This window comes from Pelmatolapia mariae, linkage group LG16_19 (assembly GCF_036321145.2).
Source record: "Pelmatolapia mariae isolate MD_Pm_ZW linkage group LG16_19, Pm_UMD_F_2, whole genome shotgun sequence".
In the NCBI taxonomy this organism is placed as follows: Eukaryota; Metazoa; Chordata; class Actinopteri; order Cichliformes; family Cichlidae; genus Pelmatolapia; species Pelmatolapia mariae.
The window spans coordinates 46,136,855-46,156,300 of NC_086241.1; the positions used below are offsets into that span (position 1 = coordinate 46,136,855).

Below are 19,446 nucleotides of genomic sequence, written 5' to 3' on the forward strand. Positions count from 1 at the left end.
TGGATTATCACTGAATGTATTAGAAAAGTCAAGACCTTTGCTGATGAAAGGAGTGTGCACTGCTCATAATCACTGCCTGTTACTATGTTTTAGATGTAATGAAGGAAGCCCTTGCATTTTACTGATAATGTTTCTTCCTTAGGGGAACTCTTTGCCTTCTGGTTGAACTACATGGTCATCCAATTTAAGCTCACTTTTAGTCTGATCATTGTCCTGCACTGAGTGGAAAATTTTGCTATCAAAATCTTATATTACAAGGTCTCATTGCAAGTTGATCTATGTACACAAGAAACAGAGATACACATATGTTTGTGCTGATGAGGCAATTCAAGTAATGGAAAAATAATGAAACTGATGTGTTATAGAGGGGTGGTTTTTTGTTTTTTGTGGGATTTTTTTGCGGTTGGGATTTTTTTTTTAAAATGACATTTTTGTCTGACAGCTCGGTGACAGAGCAACAAAAAGTCTGCAGCTGCAACTCTTGCCACACATTTCACAGCTCATCTTCTAGCATTTTCCCTTGATTATCAGTTTTGACAATATACACCATTCCTCATGGTCAAAATAAGCATTTTTAAACCTTCTCAAGTCTGTACAATACCTAAAATAAGTTTTACAAATTTTTGTTATTTGTATTCCTCAGTTCCCACACCCATACCCAAATGGTAATATTTGTTTCATCTGTACCACATTTGCATTCATGACTCTCCTTGCAGTAGGCAAACAAAAGTGTTTCCCTCATTCACTTTTATACGGCGTATTTTATTTCTGGCATCTAGCAGCGTATTTTTTCTTATGCAGCTTTCAGCCTGCTATATGTGTTCCGACTGAATTAAAATGTAAATGTACACAGAGTGTGCTTTATAACAATCCGTACGTATAACCATCAACAAAAGATGTCAAGATCAAAATTGCAACTCTAAAATATTTCCTAGTGATGCATGGAATTTCATTCAATGTAACGCTGCTGTATTTTTCATCCTGTGGGTACCATAAACGTATTAGTACCTGCTGTTTCTTGAAAGCAAGATGCAGAATAATAGGACATTGGTTTGGTACTTAATGATTAATAAATAAGGATTTTTTTCTTGCAAGGGATAGACATTCAGGAGACAGCTGACCTAGATGGACAGGGCTTTTTTTTATCGAGAGAATGAATAGATGGGCTCATTATAAGCTAAATATGATTTTTTTTTAACTGTGAATACTGCAGAGCTATGGTTGAATTAAAAAATAAATATGTGATGACTGGATGGGTCATCTTTAAAATAAATAGACCGCACTCGTTAGGATAAAGTTCATGTCAAGGACAAAAATATTTTAGGCCTTCCTGGGTTATTTATGTGTGTGCATGCAGTGTGTTAGAAGAAGTCATTGTTACATCTTCTAGCGGCCATTACAGAACAAATACTTTTGCTAGTAACCAAATAGTCCGTGGATTACTTTGTGTTTTACCTTTAAATGCATAGATCTTTTCCATGTATAATAACCCTGAATGACAAAGAGGTCTGAAAATGATGCATATTTGTATTCATAACATTTCTCATACCAGCAATTGCTGTGTAAAAATAATAACGAGTAATTGCTCCCTGCCGGGCCTGTTACCGTTGCCTAGATTCAGCTCAGTAATTACCGTCTTTCTCTGTTTTGCTCTCACAGAGGCGCCTCCCTCTGGGATGTCCAAGAATGGATACTTCTTTCAAGAAATGGGTGAGTGTGAACCACCAGCACAAGGACAAAATTTTCAACATTTGTTCCTCTTCCACTGTGTATTAAAAATGGAAAGAAAAGCATGGAATCTATAAGCCTAATCCTCAAAGTGAATATAGCCGCTGTCATCGACGTCTTTGAACATCTTCCTACCAATAATGTGTATTGTGTAAGGTATATTTAGAGTGAAAGATGTGATTTAAAGATTGGAGCTGCAGCACACGTAAAATTAAAAACAAAAAAACAACCCAAACCTTTCCCAGCTTACACACTCTCCTCCATTTGGATATAAACAACAAACTTTGATTCAACTGTTATGATAACGGCAGTTTCATTACCTTCAAGCCAAGGAGAGGCACCCAATTAGTATGTGCAGCACAGGCAGTCAAGACAGAATACACTTGCACTGGATCTCCCCGTCTCCCCCAGCCAATTATTCCCCTCCTGGAACACACCATCTCATTCGGCACATTCACAGAAGACCCCCTGCCGCAGCTCAACATAAATATCTTTATTATGCGACCTTTTATCAGATATTAATGTAATTACAATACTGTTGGCAAGTAGGCATTACAAACCATTGTTATCTTTAGTGGTTCATTAGCAAAGGTTGGTCTGGAACGTCAGTGCTCTTGTTGTGAACTTTGCAATTAAAGGGTGAATCACGGTCGCACAGTAAACAATATTTGAAGTGTGTCTTGTACTGCAGAAGCAGCTCTGCTGTACATATGCTATCTGTGTCATTTAGTTCTTTGCTGAGAAGCTAGAAGTGACCAGGTTACTGAGACACAGCGGTGTTATTCACCAAACATGGCAGTTATGTATCTTTTTTGAGTAATTCTCCAAACACGAAGCAAGAAAGTTCCAAACTTTCTTTTAATGATCCGAACATGCTACCGTGTGATTGTTGTTTCTTTATGTCCCACGGCGTCTCAAAGGCAGCAGCAAAACCCTGCACACCGTTTGAAGGATGCACATCAATCGTTTAACGTTTTCAACATTCCTCGTCCCTTAGCTCTTGTTCTTTCTAGATGTTGCAAACTTGTATTCACCGGTTCTGCAGGGCAACATAGCTTTACATTTAGGAAGTAGTGATTCATTTATTTCAATGATAGTTTATTTATTTTTAATACAAGAAGCTCTAATTGTGACGTTTTGCATACTTGGAGTTCTAGTTAAATGTTATGTAAAGATAAATTACATGATTGCTACATGGAGAGATTGGAATATTTTTCATGCAATAGTTTATAAATAAGTTTTAATACATTTCCCTAAAATTAATGCCATTCCATTTTTTAACCCTCTAATTTAATGCTTGCAGTTTAGCAGTTGCTTCTCTCCTCCAAGGTGATTTGAAAGTCAGAGCCCAGCTGGTAAGTCTGAGGCACAGAGGGATGCAGGGAAGGCAACTACACAGTGAAGTTCAAATAATGTCAAATGCTGAGGGTTGATCCTGATTCAAGATAAACTGAATGAACTGAAATTTGGGGCTCCTCACGTATAAGGTCAGCAGATGAAGAGCAAGTGAGATATTGTTCTTGTCGCATCAAGCCAATCGCTGGATGATATTTGGGAGCCCACCAGTTACTGGAGCTTTGGATTTAAGGGGGCCGCTGTCTCGGGAAGAGGGAAAGGAATGAGTCATCCAAACAAGCTCCAGGCTCAGTCCTGTGATGCTTTCCAACATGCAAAGTCCTGACCGTTACACACCAAAACCCTGCGAAAAACAGCGTTTACCTGCTGATTCATAAAAGACTTGTCATGTCTCACTTGTCTAACAGCTTAATTTTCTTAATATTCTTTGACAATTTGTGGCATTTTTAGGGTTTTAGGCATAAAGGACCTCTGCTTGCAGCTATTTGTGCATTACACTAATTGAAAGCACCTTTTAGTTGTTGTTGCTGCTTCCATTGACATTAAAACACTGCTCTTATGTATTCATATGAACAGGAGAGGAATCATGAGCTGAAAAAACAAATTTAAGCTTTTGCACCTTAAAGGGCACATCCTGTACATTAGTTTTGTTTGACTAAGTCTGGATATTTTGGACATTGTCCACCCGAAAATGATTAGATTCATCTCTTAACGTACACCAACACAAATTTTAGGTCCATAGTTTGCCTATTTTAAAAGATGTAGAGGGAGGAGAAGTATTTGGTATTTAGACTGACAGTATGTATACATGTCAGTGTTTTAAGGTGTAATATCTAGTTATGTCTAATAATATCTAGACATAACTTTTTTTTCTGTTTTTCACTTGAACACACTGTCATTCTCAACCATATCATCTGACAATGAAAGAAAGACTGTCTGGAAGAAAGAAGCTCTCTAGTCATACTTCAGGTGACACTTGAGCAATATTTTCTTATAATTTTCAGGGTTTTTGTTTTAAGCAGCAGATGTTTATTACAGAGTCTGGATGGTTCACTGACTGTCAGATGAGTTGTCACAGACTAGCATAATTGCTGTAATAATTTCCTGTCACTGTCTAAAGCTTTAGCTTTTTTTTTTGAGTGATTTTTGTTTTAAGTTGGACTAGTTTTATTTTGTGAAAGACTTCACTCAGAAATTTCATTTATTCCTTTCACATTCTTTTATTTATTCCTCATTTTGAAAGTGTGCCATAAACATCTACAAAGCACTAAAATAAATTTGACTGTTGGATTTTGTGACTTTGGCTGAGGATAACAACAATAATTAAAGTCAGGTTGCTACCCTGCCTGGTAGCCGGTGAGGTCCAGGAGGTGACCCTGTGCTGTTGTGTCCCCAGAGCAGCGGGAGGTGGAGCAGGAGGAGGGCAGCGAGGGCCGAGAGGAGGGACAAGATTCGCCGATCGCCTGCGGAGATGACATCCACCTCTATGACAACCAGATCAGCCCTGGGCCAGGTCAGTACAGAGAGAGAGAGAGAGGGAAAGAAAGTGAGAGGGCAGCAGGGGTTAGAGTATGCAGTCTGGACAAGGAGGAAGAAAAATAAACTTGATGAAGCCACTGAGAAAGATTTTTAAGTGAGTTGGAAATTAAAGGCGATAGAATCCATAAATAGAAATAATTCTTTGGTTTTATAGAAAAGCTGAAAGCTTGATCTTTTGTTTAATCTGTAAAACAAACTGTTAGAAAGAAAATGCTAAAGATTAACTTAAACCTCATCAAAGATTAATTTAACACGTTTGTTAGGTTTAAACAGTACTGTACATATAAGATTCGAATATACTGAACCCACAGGCAAATACCAGGATAATCTGCAGTCCCAAGCAATCGTTTCTGCTCGTGTTCAGCTGAGCTTTCTCTTTTAGTTTTGCAGCCATTAGTTTACTTTTGGTGTGTCACTCACATCAGCATCATTACCAGCTGCAACAAGCATCGGGTTTTAGGAAAAAAAGCTGTGTGCCATTTTTCAAGCACCAGATAGCAAAAAACAGAGTTGGAGACTACCTTTTAAAAACATAGTGGCACAACTAACAGCAGCTAACGTGATTCTTATAGCAATCATGACACGTGCTAAACTGGCCGGACACATGAATCTATGTGAATGCCAATATGTTGTTGAAGTTGTTAGTGAGTTGATATAGATACAGGTGGACATACAGGTAGAAAATTAGAGAAAATTAAGCTTCATAAGGCTGAACATCTTGTCTCACTGACTAATGTTGTTTATACAGTCACCAGCATCAAACTCATTCTGAATCTGGTGCTGTCAAACTTTGCCTAGGACTTGAAAATGCTACATGCATAAGGAATTACATCCATAAACTGACAGATACAGAGTACATACATATATAATATATATTATCTATTAGCATTTTATGACAAGGAACATTTTTTCATATTTTAAGCTAAACATGAAAGTTGAAGTTTACATGAAATAAATAAACTTGGATAGGTGGCTTTTTTAATATGCGTCTTCCAGTCAGTGGTCTCCTTTGCTGTTCAGCTGTGTGATCGAATCAAATTTTCCCTGCTTTTGAACCTTTTTAGATATATTTTGTATTATAGCTTGAGTCACATTCTTTATACAGCATAATCATAATCAATACAGCATCATATAGGAAGGAAGAAAAAGAAAACCTGTTGAATAAAGCCATGTGAGAAACATTTCAATAATTTCTGTGGAGTTCTGGTGGACGCTGCCCTTCCATAGACCGGTGGCATGATGGTGTTGACTTGATGGACAGCTACTCAGCTGCAGGTGCAGATGATTTTGACCCCATCACCACAATCCCATTGGGTCAACCCAGGTTATTGTTGCCATGGTAACAGTCCCAGGTGCACCACAGGGAGAGGAGGAAAGACAGAGATGCCCATTTGCTTTGAATGTGACAGGTGACCACAGGTGACCATGCCACTTAGGCTGGGTCTCCATACATAGTAACACTTAAGGCATCTGACAAGAGAGCTGAAGTGGTGCAAGCTGGGGACAAGTTAGAGGATGTGATAACGCTCTTCTTCAGGTTGAACAGCTTCTATTTATGTCAGGCCTAAAATAAAAGCATAAAATACCTCATTTTTACTCACCTCAATTAGCGGTTTTGTATCTGTCTATACGCCAGTGTGACAGTCAGTTCCAGACTAATGAACTATCAGGACGAACAAAACAGGAAGCATTTATGGAATTGATTGAAAAAATTAACTTTATATCCAGTGCCTTCAGTAAATTAAAGGCTGACAGCCTTCCCAAACATCCAAGAAATATTGCAAGGGGGTAGATGCTACAGTTAAGTATAGCTAAGTCTATGGAAGGGTAGGATGAATTGATATAATCTCAAGTTATGTAATTGTCTTCCTGCTCATCCTTAATCTCAGTGAGTGTGTTCACATCCTGAGCTCCAGTGATTTGTGTAATATTCCTGTCTCTATATACAGCTGTAATATGTTGAAATCTCGCTGCTGTCAAAATTCTCACCTGCAGGTGCAGAATGTTTGTCATGCCCAGCAGTTCCTGCTCACAGATTTTCAGTGCATTACTCATTGACAGCACAGCTGAATGCTGATTAGAGTGTTTTGTTTTCATTCCTGGCTGCCCCCAGCCTCACAAGTCTAGCTGTCACATACATTTGATCCCAGTATCATTAGTTGTTTGCATCTTATTTTTGCTTTTAATTTGTGTCACAAATTATCATGTTATTTTATTATACCGCATCAGCAGACCACTGTGGAATATGTCCACCATGTCAAATTAATCTAAGACTGACTAAGACTTTTAATCACATCCTGTCTGCCTGAATAAGCAGTGGTTTGGAAAAGCAAATAACTCAGTGATTACGTCATACCAAGAGACAGCAGCTCCTATCTTAATCTAATTTTAAAAACATCTGTCTGTTTAATTAATTCATGAGAAAATGTTTGTTTCAAATGTATCTTTCCAGCCCGTTTTCTAGGACAGCATTCAATTGTGTTTAACTCCACCATATTCACCATTATATGTTTTTATATATATTTAACTAGACCTTTTCTGCCTTCCTACCAATCAGTCTTTAGACCAGATGAGATGAGTAGCAGAAAGCAGTATAATGAGCATGAAAGTCAGAAAGAAAGTTGGATGTGGCAGCACAATGAATTAAGCAGAGGATCTTGATCTTGGAGAGTGGGGTTTAAATTCCATGTGAGGGCAAAGGTCAACAATGAAAAAGTCCTCTTATTTTTAGGTGTATTAAGCACGGGCACAGGCATGTGCTGTGCTTAATCTCAAAAGAGCAAGAGCTGCAGGAGGAGGGGTTTCTATTTTCATTTTTATTTCCCTTTTCTTGATTCGTGCCTGGTTTCAGAACATTACTGACAAACGTGGCCTTTATCAGTAAAACCCTTTATCAGTTCTGAGGTTTTACATACCAAGACATAAGACAAATAACCCGTTTCTTACCAGGTCTTAAAATTACATAAATAAAACGTCAAATGAATAACAAAACGTGACATATTACACTGTGTCATTATTTATTTAGCAAAAATTAAGCCAAAATACAGAAAATGTGTAGTGAGCCAGGTGCTGATATTTGATGGCACTCGAATTAATTAATCAGCAGCAGCAGTGACCGCCTCTATAAAGATGTTTTGGCAGTTTGCACTTCTGGAGTATTCAAATGTGCATTTATACAAAACCAAGAAAGATATCACCAAGTAAAAAAAGTGAAAAAAAAAGTGAAAAACATTCAAGACAACTGCTGATCTTCCCAGAACTGGATGTCCAAGCAAATTCACTCCAAGGTCAGACAACGCTCAGTGAAACTGCAAACACTGAAGTTATCTACAGGCATCTGGTGGATGGGGTTTGGGTTTGTTTTGCAGCCACAGGGCCTGAGCACCTTGAGTCCACCAAGAAGAACTGTGTATACCAAAGCATTGCAGAGCTAAAGGCTGACCAAATTGGGTCATTAACGGGACAGTGACCCAAGCACAGCACCAAATCTACAGCAGAACGGGTGTGCAGAGATCTGTGTATAAACAAATATCTGCAAACTTCAAAAAACTGAAGCAGGAAGGGTGGGTTAAACTTGCTTCATGACTTTGCAGAGACCGATAGTCACACAGAAAACCATTACTTCAAGTTATTGCTGTTAAAGGTGGTTCTACAAGTTATTTTCTTCAATTTATAGTTTTTGCAAAACGAAACAAAAAAAACCCAACCAACAGCTGACATTGTGTGCTGTTGTTTCTAATATTGATTCCTGTAATGAATGTCCTGATATGGTAAAAAGAGAGTGCACTTTCTGTCGGTTCTGAAGTACTATTCCTCCTTGTACTACAAACTGAATGATCCGCTCCATTATCTCTAATGTAAGAGAAGGGGCCAAATTCCACAGACTCCCTTTTCATTGAAAAAGTAGAGTAAGGTTTAAACAAAGTTTAGCTAAAACAAATAAATAGATTTAGAAGTTTGAGTGTCTGAGTTTTTGAAAATTAGTGGGTGTTTTCAAAAGTTACCGTCTTCTTTTTCTTGTACAAAAAGTGATTCTTTACTGAGCAGTGCCTCAGGGAGAGTAAACCAAAGAGGGACTCGTCAATCTGTCAGTAGATTCAAGTTGGTTTAAGATTTCGGGTGATCCTGTGGCTTTGTGTCAAGCCCACATTATAAATATGTCCAGTACCTTGGTTTCATCATCTGTAATTTGTGAGTTATTGCTAATTAGGAAATGCTGGCACGCTAAACTGGAACAATAAGCAAGAAAAACAAACCGATTATATATCTGCTGTGTCATTATTCTGACTTTAGCATATAGCTACAGCCCCCCAGTGAGAATAGAGTGTTAGTCGTGTTAGTTATCTGCCCAGTCTGTCAGTATACACTGTCACTGAAAGTATCTGAAGAAGGCTCACTGTCTCAGTGTGGCTGTAGCAACATCAAAAAAGGTGACTGATGGTGGTTATTGAAGGGAATATTAAAGATGTGAAAATGAAGAGGTTACCAGTACTGTTGTATCACAGTAATACAGACTTGTTTGTTTGTCTCCTTCTGTTATTATATCGCTTTGACATGATCTCATCCATTCTTCTCTCTTTGTCATAAAGCTGTCAAATGCCCTCCATAAATACAATTGATATCATGATTATACATTTTTCAGCCAGCACTGGGCTCAGTTCCATTTCACTTCAATCAATTTGGCTGAATACTGATGTGGAAAAGTCACGAGAAAGGACAGCCGTCTTTCACGCTGGAAAAGACGTTTTGGTTTTTACCAAGGTCCTGACTTGACCTTGATAACCTGGAGTGAAGTTAGTTTCATGAATGTATGATGAGTGTGGAGAAGGGATTGACAAAAATACTTTTTTCCCTCTTTTCTTTTTACTACAAAGATTTGACTATTTAAAGATGAGATATCTGCAAAAAAAAAAAAATAGAGTCCAGAGGTAATGCTATGTTTTCTAACTTGGGTATAGACGGTCTTAAGGTAGTCAGTCTAATCTTTTTACAGTTAATACTTTTATACAGAAGTAATAGTGCAACTTCTTTTAAGACCTGGGTAGGAATTGGACATTTTCATGAAAAAACATAAGAAAGAAACCTTTGGGGTGTGTGATAAACAGAAAGAGTAAGAGCTGCCTGAGACGCTGACTCATGTGGTATTAACAGTAATGACATACATGCAAGAACATTAGTTTTCTTAGGTTAATGTTTAAGGCGTCGTTTTAGGTTTATATTATTTTTCAGTTTTTTTCAGGTATTAAATATAAATACCTGCAACAAAGCCTCTTAAATAGGTACTGGTCATATTTGTTTGAAGGATTATAATTGCTTTTGAAAGGGACTGTTGAATGCCTTTTGAAGCCAACAGCTAAAAATAGTGTTGTACCTTTACACTATAATCAAACGTTATTGTCCCACTTGTTTTCCACCTCTTTATTGACTGTCACTGCTGACTTCCATGAGGTTTCTTAAAGGAAACTCTGCGAGAAATACATTTTTAGACACTCAACTAAGAGTAACATCTGATACTAATTTCCAGTTTGATGCCAGGTGTTCTTGTTCAAAACGCAAGAAGTTAAATAATGAATAATTTTCATTTTAATCTGTAAGATTGTTGACCTGTGGGTAAAATCTGCCAGATGCAGATGTAATCCATGAATCCTTTTTAGGTTTATAGTTTCATCCGGTGCAAAAACACTGGATGTTTAAGGCAGAGTATGGGAGATCCCCAACCTTAGCCTAAGAACAAGGTTGTTAATCTGGTATCCTCAGTCATAGTGGCACATTGCTCAAATAAAGGACACATTTTAACACTTTTTTTACCTAATCCAAAGAAAATGAAATTCTTCTGGATTACTTTAAGCTATATTGAGACATACAGAGTCCATTAGAAGGAGGTGATCATCGGGGACGAGGTAATCTTAATATGAATATTTGAATATCTCCTTACAGCTACAGCCTGACAGCAATTAGAGCCGGAGCTTCCTCTCCCCTAAGGGAACAGATCAGCCTGGCCGTGTGCTTTTTGATTGTGCGGCTTTGATGAACCAAATCCACTGCACATGACACGTGCCCCCTGCTATAGTCTCATCAGAGACAGAAAGGCAGGGGTTGGGGCTCTTTTTTTTCCTACACTGCCTGCAGGGTTTTTTGTGGCAAGGTGTTTGGTGTTTCGATCAAAGCCCCTCACCCTTTTCTGCAGACTCACACTCAAACGTGTTCACTCGTCGCAGGATTATTTATAATATCCTGGCACTTTCCTAAGGCTTATTGGCTTGTCAAAGTGTATGTGCGCGCGTGTGTGTCGGGGGGGTGTTCTTGCTTCTTTGTTGCTGGAGGGAGGAGTTAAAGCACTGATTGATTTCCAGACCGAGTCGACAGTATGCATCACGTGGAGCAGAGGAGGAAAGCCCATGGTAACCTAATAATGTTGTCCCCACAGTAAACGCCGATAACCGTGTTATGTAACTGTGGTGGCGGACTGTTTTATGAGAGTCAGCAGGGTACTGACAGTCTGCTAGTTAAGGGACGGGAGTGTGTTGAAAACCACATTCCCTCCGTTTGTCCCTATATTGTTTTCTAACATAAAAGGTTTTTCCCTCTTCCCAACACTGGGAAAATCCAAACCTTTGTACTTTATCTGAGCTCATGCCTTAGCTCCACATGCGCGTATTAAAGCCTTATCAGAAGAGAATTTTCAATCCTTATTCAATGAGAGCATTTAAAGACGTGCCTCTTGACATTTTCATCACTTTTAGAAAAAAGGGGTCTCAGGCTGTTTTTCTTCGAGTGGCTGTTACTTGTGATTTCAGAATTAATGCCTGTCCTGAAAATACAGAACATTATAATGACCATATTGGTGTTAAAACTTTAACATAGTCTATTCAAACGAAGCAAATATTGATATTTGGTGGCCCAGGAGTTTAAGACACTGAACACGAAGTGGTTCAAGTCTGCTTTCATGTTCTGTAATTCTTCATCACTCAATGTCTCATCTTCTGTTTCAGCTTTGCTGTCAGTTCTGTATTTTCTTAGTTTTTTTTTTAAGTATATAAAGTAAAATATTTTGCTAGAACTACAAAATGTTGGCTATAATCTTTTAGAGTGCACTTATGGGTTCAAGCCCTTTGAGCAGATATATACGTGTTCACCCTTATTGTAGATAAATCTGTTTAATATAAACACATGTCAAGTCTTTATTGATGTACACTTTGAGTGTCTAATTATATCGCTTTTTATTTCTTTCTCAGAGACTGACGATTCTGGCTGTGTGTTACTCAATACATCAAGAAGGGTAAGGATGAATATTTATCAACTAGAAGTCTGATATTACTGTTTATTTATTATATTTATTTGACCTTTGCAGCCCTGACAGATGGTTAAAGAGTATAGAGTCAGAGGCAGATTTAACCCGGAGCAAGTCACCAGCCAATCAGACGTCTAACATAGAGAGTCAATCTGTCATGCTTACATCCACACCGGTGTTAAATTCAACAGTTGATTTAATCTGCATGTCTTTGGACTGAGAGAGGAAGCTGAAGCATCCAGAGAAAATACTTGCAGAGACGAGGAGAGCATGCAAGCTCTGCACAGAAAGGCCCCAAAATGACCAGAAGATTCAAACTGAGAACGTTCTTGTTCGGAAGCAACAGAACTAACCACTGCACTTTGCCATTTTATGCCTCTTTAAAATTATGATGGAGCAGAGAGACAAAATATAAAAACAGAGGAGCGATATGTAGCAAATGGTGCTGCAAGCCAGGAATTAAACTTGGGCCTCCGTGAATTGTAGTTTTCCCCCTAACCATTCAGCTCTGGGATCACGCCTGATTTTTGGCAGTTAAGGGCTGAGGCACACTGCTGATATTCAGTGCAGTAATTTAGCAATACAGGTCAGTAACATATAATGCACCCAGTACTTTTTATCAAGAAAGAAAAACAAATATGATCTAAAATTTTAAACCTAGTGTATGTAGACCTCTATGAATATACACAGGACCAAAATCTCAGTTCTCAAACTGAATGAAGAACAACTTGAGAGAATAATCTCTACAATCTCTACAATATTTGCCAAGTAAAGTAGCAAAGAGAAGAAGGCATTTGAAATACCTGCTTACCCACTGCTGACTGTGCATGAAGGTACAGAGATGATTTTTTTTTTATTAAAGTAGGTTTGGGCAGTAAATTAAAGAATAAACGTCTTTTCCTGATTGGTTTAATATTGAGTCTCATTCTATATGGAACCAAAACGTGCTGCTTTTATTTTCCTATGTGTTTTAACAGCCCACAGTTCCACAGAGCACACTCGAAGTACACCAAGATTTGTAAAAACCAATCCAATCTGTGTAAGATGTGCTTGACAAATGAATAGCTCTGCTATATTGAATATTTTCTGTAAAACTGCTAGTGTTAATCTTTTCATGCATCTTTACTGCTGGCTCACTCGTATTGTTACGGGTTAGTTTTGGGGTTTTGCTTAGAGAAATGTGGCAGTGTTATACCTGTACAATAGCTACATGTTGTGATGGGCTAAAGTAAATTATGCAATTATGAATTATTGCAATCATTTCAAGCATAAAATACCTAAATAATGCACATATGGATCTTGCAGGAATTTGCTGAGGCAGTTCGGGATATTAAGAATTGCTCTCCAGCTATAGAGGGTCTAAATGAAACATCTGTAATGGTTTTATTGTGCTTGATGATCCTGTAGATGTGATGGCTAGCCTGAGGACCTTTGTTTTTACCATTCATCTATTTGTGCGTCATTCTTTTCGAATTCCAGCAAACTTTATTTTTGCACTGGATTAAAGCCAGACGTTTTCATTCATGTGGCATCATGAGCCCTCTTTGTAAAGGTCTCAAACCCAAAAACCTTAATTTCATGTTTTGATTAAAAGAATTACCTGATTAATTTTGTTTGTCACCAGTTAAAAGTTGGCAGCAGTCTTGTTAGTCCATATTTTCATAGCAGGGATCTGTCGATACAGCCTGCGAGTTTTGAGGCCAGGTCAATACTCGGAGCACGTTTTTGACGTCCTCAAGCCAGCCTTGAGTAGTTTTGTGGTGGGACATGGTGCTTTGTCATGCTGTTATGCTGGGGAGGACCATAGCTGCTGGATAGTGCTGCTGCCATGGGGTGGTGGGTTTGTTCTGAACAATCTGAACAATGGTGGTACATCTTAATATTATTCACATGAATGCTTAGACACAAATTTCAAAGCGGAGAATGATAATCTTCACTAGTTCCCTTCACCAATCAGTTTTGGTAAGTTGATGGATTTCTGTTAAAATTATGGGCTGATGAGAACCACACAGTGAATGTAGTAGTAGCAGTAAGTAGCAGGATGCAATTGTGGCACACAGAGTAGGTATACTCATCATGGGCATCAATGTCATGGTAATTTGTGACTTTTAATGATTTCTTTGAACTGTTCTATTTCCAGGCTGCTGTCAAACAAATCATTTTTATGTTTGCAAAGAGAAACTACCAGTTGTAGTGAATCATGGTCCCTAACAAGAATTTAATAGTTCTTGGCCTTGTGAAGGTGAGACCTGGAGTAAAACCTTCAGCACTTCTTATTAAAAGATTTAAGTGAGTGTATGTATATATTTGAGCCTGCATGTTTTGACCACATGCAAATTGGATAAAATTCGCATTTTAAAGCTTTTAAAGCTGTACGCTGTACAAGCATTCCACCCTGGAAATAGAACAGTTGAAAGAAATTATTAAAACCCCCAAATTACTGTGTCATTCATGCCCATGATAAGTGCATGTAAAGTTTGGACCACAAATGTAGCCGCTTATCGTCGGCATTGTTTTGTGCAGGAGTCCCACAGTTGAGGCACATATGTTACATGTATAAGAAAAATTGTATTTTTACAAAATTTAGGCGAATAAGATTACTATTATTACAGGTTTGTAAATCATTAGTGATGCAGTAAACAGATGTCTCTGTGCCAATTAAGTAAAAGGGTTTAAAGCAACCCCGAGAGGGCATTAGTTTGAACTGGTGACCAAGCCTGTCAAGAGTTAGTCTTCCCCGTTATGAGCCTGTCAGAGATTTGGGTTTGTTGTGCCTCATTCCTACCAACAGCTTGCCTGGTTCTTTTCTCTAATCTCCTCATTCTGTATCACAGTTCTGTTTGTTTGCTCTCTCCCTCTGCTTTTTATTAATTTCACATGTTCCCGTCCTTAAGTCCTAGCCAAGAATTTTGTTATGGATCTTTTTTATTTGCAATGGTCCATAAATAGATTTTCATTTATGCCTGTGCTTGCAGGTGGGTATTTTTCACTTCCTTCATGAGCAATTTAAAATATAACCTTTGAATTAACACATGAACTACTGGACCACACATTTTTCCCTGTATGACTCGCTTTATAAATTCTTTTAAAAAGTGGAAAATGAACTCGATTTGTTTCTTACCTCTTTAATCATTTCATTCGAGTTGCATAAGACTCCCAGGACCGATGCTTTCTGTGATTGTACAAACAAAATCATAAAATCAAATTTATATAGAGAGCTCTTTGCAGAAATACCTATACATGTTTTTTCTGTAAAGAGCACGGGCAGTTTCTGCTTGGTGCTTAAAAGAAACAGCAGGAAATCCACTCATCTTCAGAATTTCTGTCAATCACACGATCAATGACTGGTGGGTGTCTGGGCTCTTAATGGAGCTGTGTTGGTTTCTTTGTCCAGTCGTCTCCCTTGAGCTGAATCGTGGACAGCACTAGTATAGTTTTGATAAAATTTTGATTGTTGGCAGTGTTCTGCTATTTTGAAGAGCTCAGAAGGATTCAAGGCAATAAACTCAAACCTATTAGGGTTCTTTTATATGTGACTGCAATCCAAAAGTCAGTAAGATCTTAGATCTGCCCTCATTCTGAAATAGGTAAGAAATGTGATCTAATTCTAAAATGAATTGGAGTTGAGCAGTTTGTCTTTAAGGTAACAGTTTTATAGTTATACAGTTTTGTTTTTTAACAACTAAAATCACCTTAAAGGCTTATTTATTGTATTCTTGATTTTCAAAAATGTAATTTGATAGACATTAAATTTCTAGATATAAATAGATTATTAGATATTATATCTTAAGATATTAAATAAAATGTATCTAATAAGTGGATTCAACATATATATATATTTAAAATAATATAAACGCTTAGCTCAGTTTATAGCCAGGATTTACCCTGATATTCAGTTTACCTTGACAATTTTCAAGCTTTCTTGGTAAAGTGCACTCACATAATTTGTGGTTAGATGCTATATAAATAAAGTTGAAACTGAAAATTGCCTTAGGAGAATAAACCCTGCCATATAAACATTAAAACTAAATCTAGTTTTGTCCTTTGGGTACAATTCTGCAGAAACTAGGGTAGATGCATTTTGACACTGTTTTCTTTTCTTTTATAATTGAACTTATTTGCATTCTCAACACGGGATCTCGTTTAAAACTATTTCAGACTTGAAAGAATTATTGTTTTTCCACAGTATGTGAAGCTGATGAATTTTGAGGAGGAGGTTCGGGCACACCGTGACCTGGATGGCTTCCTGGCGAGGGCCAGCATCTTGCTGGATGAGACAGCCGCGTCCCTGGATGATGTTCTGAAGAGAATGTTGCACCATGTGGGCCAGGACAGCCATGCTTTAGAGCCCGGGTGCAACTTCGAGGAGGTGATGAGCATGCTTTTCACAGATGCAGGAGCACAGGAGGTCAACGGTGAGCAAGGATTTTGTCGACATGCATGTAAACACAGTCATATGTTGTCTAATTTGTTTTGTGATACAGTTGATACAGAGATATGCAAACCACAAGATGGAGGAGTACAATGCATTATCTGTGCCTAACCACAATCAGACCAGGACCCATAGCATCTGACACTTGACCTAAAAACATCTGACGTCTGCACATGTCATCACCTACCTAAAATAAAATAAATAAATAAGCTGTACCTCAGGCTCTGCAGCGGAATTGTCAGATAGACTTGAGAATGGTTCAAGGAGCTTTGAATACCCAAAGGAAAGTTTTTGATGTTTGTACCAAGGATGCCAATTTGACCCACAGCTTTTTTAGGTGGACAAAAATAGCACTCAGCATGGCGAAAAGTGGATGTTTTACACTTCAACACACCACCATATACTACACACACAGACACCAATGTTCTTTTTATTTTTATTTTTAGGTAGTTTAGCTTTTGAGATGTTCTGGTTTATCGTTTTTACTTTTTTGTGCAATTTAAAGCAGGCGTTCACTTTTTTTTTCCGGAATATTAAAGCAATTAAATATTAAAGGGAAGGCTACAGTTTCGAAGTGCAGAATTAATTGGGGAAGCAAAAGCAAAAATGTAACAGCTTTGTTAGGTCTCGCATACATTTAAACATTTTTTTTTCTATTTTGACCTGAAAGTATGTACAGTAACGGTTGTACCTAAAATATTATATTGTAATGCATGAATGCAATTGGTAAATGTACCCATGTTTCTAGGTTTGGTGCCCATTTGTCAGCTTACAGATCCCTGTCACATTAGTTTAGTCCCCTCAGCACAGGTCCTCTTGGCTGAGTAGCAAAGCCTCTTGGTTAAGGCGAATCTCTTCAGCCCATTAGAGCAAGAGAAATCCGCCCTCTTACATAATAGTATGTAGCTATTGTTGAAGCATTGCTTTCTGCCGCAAGCTGTACAGAAAACATTCACAAAAGTAATTGTTTGGCAAATGAAACTTTGCTTTCTATCTAGTTAAAGTCGTGAAGAATCGGGGGGAAATGGTTTCTTTCATTACATTCGATTTAATGCCGTGCCAACACAGGAGTAAATATAAGTGGGATTTCACCACTGTAAGAGCATGTGGAGGTAATCATAGTGTAAGGGTTTCCTGTCATGTACTCGGTGTCCAGTGTTTTCCTGTCTGGCTGGGCTGGTGTCTGCAGTTGTTGATGGATAGTCAGAGGTGGGCGGTGTGTGACGCTCACCCTGCAGAGCCGCCTCTGACAGATCCGCAAGGTGATAATTGACTTCTGTCATCGATCACTCACTTAGTTTTTCAAATGGCTTTCCAAGACTCTCAAGCTGTGGTCGCTGCAGCTGCGTTTTCACTTTTGCTCTTCAAGAATATCCCACAAAGAGGCTAAGGAAGGTTTTTTTCCCTTTTTGTTTCCCTTTTTTATGGCTGTCAGCTTGACAAAAAGGATTCCTCTGCAAGTCTGGGCTGTGTGTTTCTAAAATCAATGAAAAAAATACATAAATGAAGGGATGACTTTCTGTTCAAGTGATGCTTGATTGTGAAAACAGAGTAGCAGCAGTCAGTATTACATTCTTTTTGAAGTTATTTATGAATTAAACAACGAATAATCAATAATTTCTTTGTTTTATTATGCGATACAAAATACTATTTTAAAAATAGGCTGAAACTCATCACACAGCAGGGACACATCAGTTGCAGCAGACGGAAAAGGGTAATAATAGACTGAACTGTGGGGATCATTAATAATAAGCATAGTGAAGCTATTCAGAAAACATTTACAGTTTGAAACACGAAAACTTTACAGAAGCTACTATAATATGGTCAAAGAAGGATGTGAACATACAGAAATGTTCATAATTAGTTTAGTCTTTCAAGTATGCATTACACAATGTTTACCAAGTAGTCTGTGGATTTCACTCACCTCTTTGATTTGGTCGTCCTAATAAATTAATAACAATGGCAGTGGTTCAGCGGTGCATTTCAAACAAAGTTTGAATTCCCACATTGCTGGTAGAATCCCTGAATTCACCAGTGAAACACTCGTGTCAGCGCTGAGGGGAAAAAATATCTCTTGGGAAGGAACAAAGGCTTTTCCTGGGGGAATACATTCATATTGCACGTAAGTATGTTATCAACGGGACATATCTCTTCAGGTATTAATTTCTGCCATATCAAGGTTCCCTCTGCCACAGTGGGGTATTACGGCTGGCGAGCGGACCAGCTCATTTGGAGTGTAATACTGTACAGCTGTGAGATAAAGAGAACAGGGCAAGATTATAACAGGCACCGAAAGAACAGAGAATTACAGAAATGAAAAAGATGAAAGCCCACAGAGATAATTAGTCCTGCTCCTACTTGTACAGAGGAGTGGTTTTTTTGGAGGCCAACTTGAGCTGTTTTTTATTTTTTTGCTTTGCTTTTGTCTTGGGATTCAGTGATGGAGAGCGCGATTGTGCAGAGGAATAATGAACAGCGCTGACGATGATGCAACGCATGATAATATTACTTCCGCTTTTAATATGTACAACAAAATTGCTAATATTTAAAAGTAATATATAATCTTTTGACAAACTAGGAGTACTTGAAGAACTAAATGATTTTAGGATGCTGACCAAAATGATGATCAGCTACCACAGAATAACTGACAGTGTTTTGTATAATAATGTATAAATATATTTTCCCCTCTTCCTCTGTGATGTTGTTCATAGCCACAGTGCTCTGTGTGCTGCTGATTGTGTGCCCTGTCTGTGATGACTGTAGCATAATTTCTCCCTAAATTGCTGTCACCTTTGATCGATCTTGCTGGCTCTTTACTTGGTCTCGATTTGCATAATCCTCCTGTGTTGTTGTATTTTTTATTTTCTGCCAGTTGAATTTAGACTGCAACATATTTATTATTTTAAGTATGAAAACTTAGGGTAGGTCTCTCTTTTTTTTTGGTAAGTGCCTTACGTAAATGTATATCTCCATCTGTGTACGCTGTGAGTTTTGTCACCCTTAAACTCTTCAGAAATTCAGAAATACTTGACCATCTGTTCAACCAGGAGGGGATTATTACTGCTTGTCTGTTTTTTTTGTGTTTGCAAAGAACATATTT

At 38.0% G+C, this 19,446-nt stretch overlaps 1 protein-coding gene across 4 annotated transcripts in view; it reads left to right on the forward strand.

Annotated features, from left to right (window-relative positions):
* The window catches only part of slc4a11 (solute carrier family 4 member 11), a 103,955-nt gene that overhangs the window by 51,017 nt on the left and 33,492 nt on the right, over positions 1 to 19,446 (forward strand). For 2 of the 4 annotated variants that reach the window (XM_063498168.2, XM_063498169.1), the window contains exons 2-5: positions 1,660 to 1,710; positions 4,481 to 4,597; positions 11,859 to 11,902; positions 16,101 to 16,329. In XM_063498168.2, the coding sequence (XP_063354238.1) occupies positions 1,660 to 1,710; positions 4,481 to 4,597; positions 11,859 to 11,902; positions 16,101 to 16,329 (441 nt within the window). The remainder of the gene's footprint in view (positions 1 to 1,659; positions 1,711 to 4,480; positions 4,598 to 11,858; positions 11,903 to 16,100; positions 16,330 to 19,446) is intronic. The other 2 variants (XM_063498171.1, XM_063498170.1) reach the window with 1 other exon arrangement.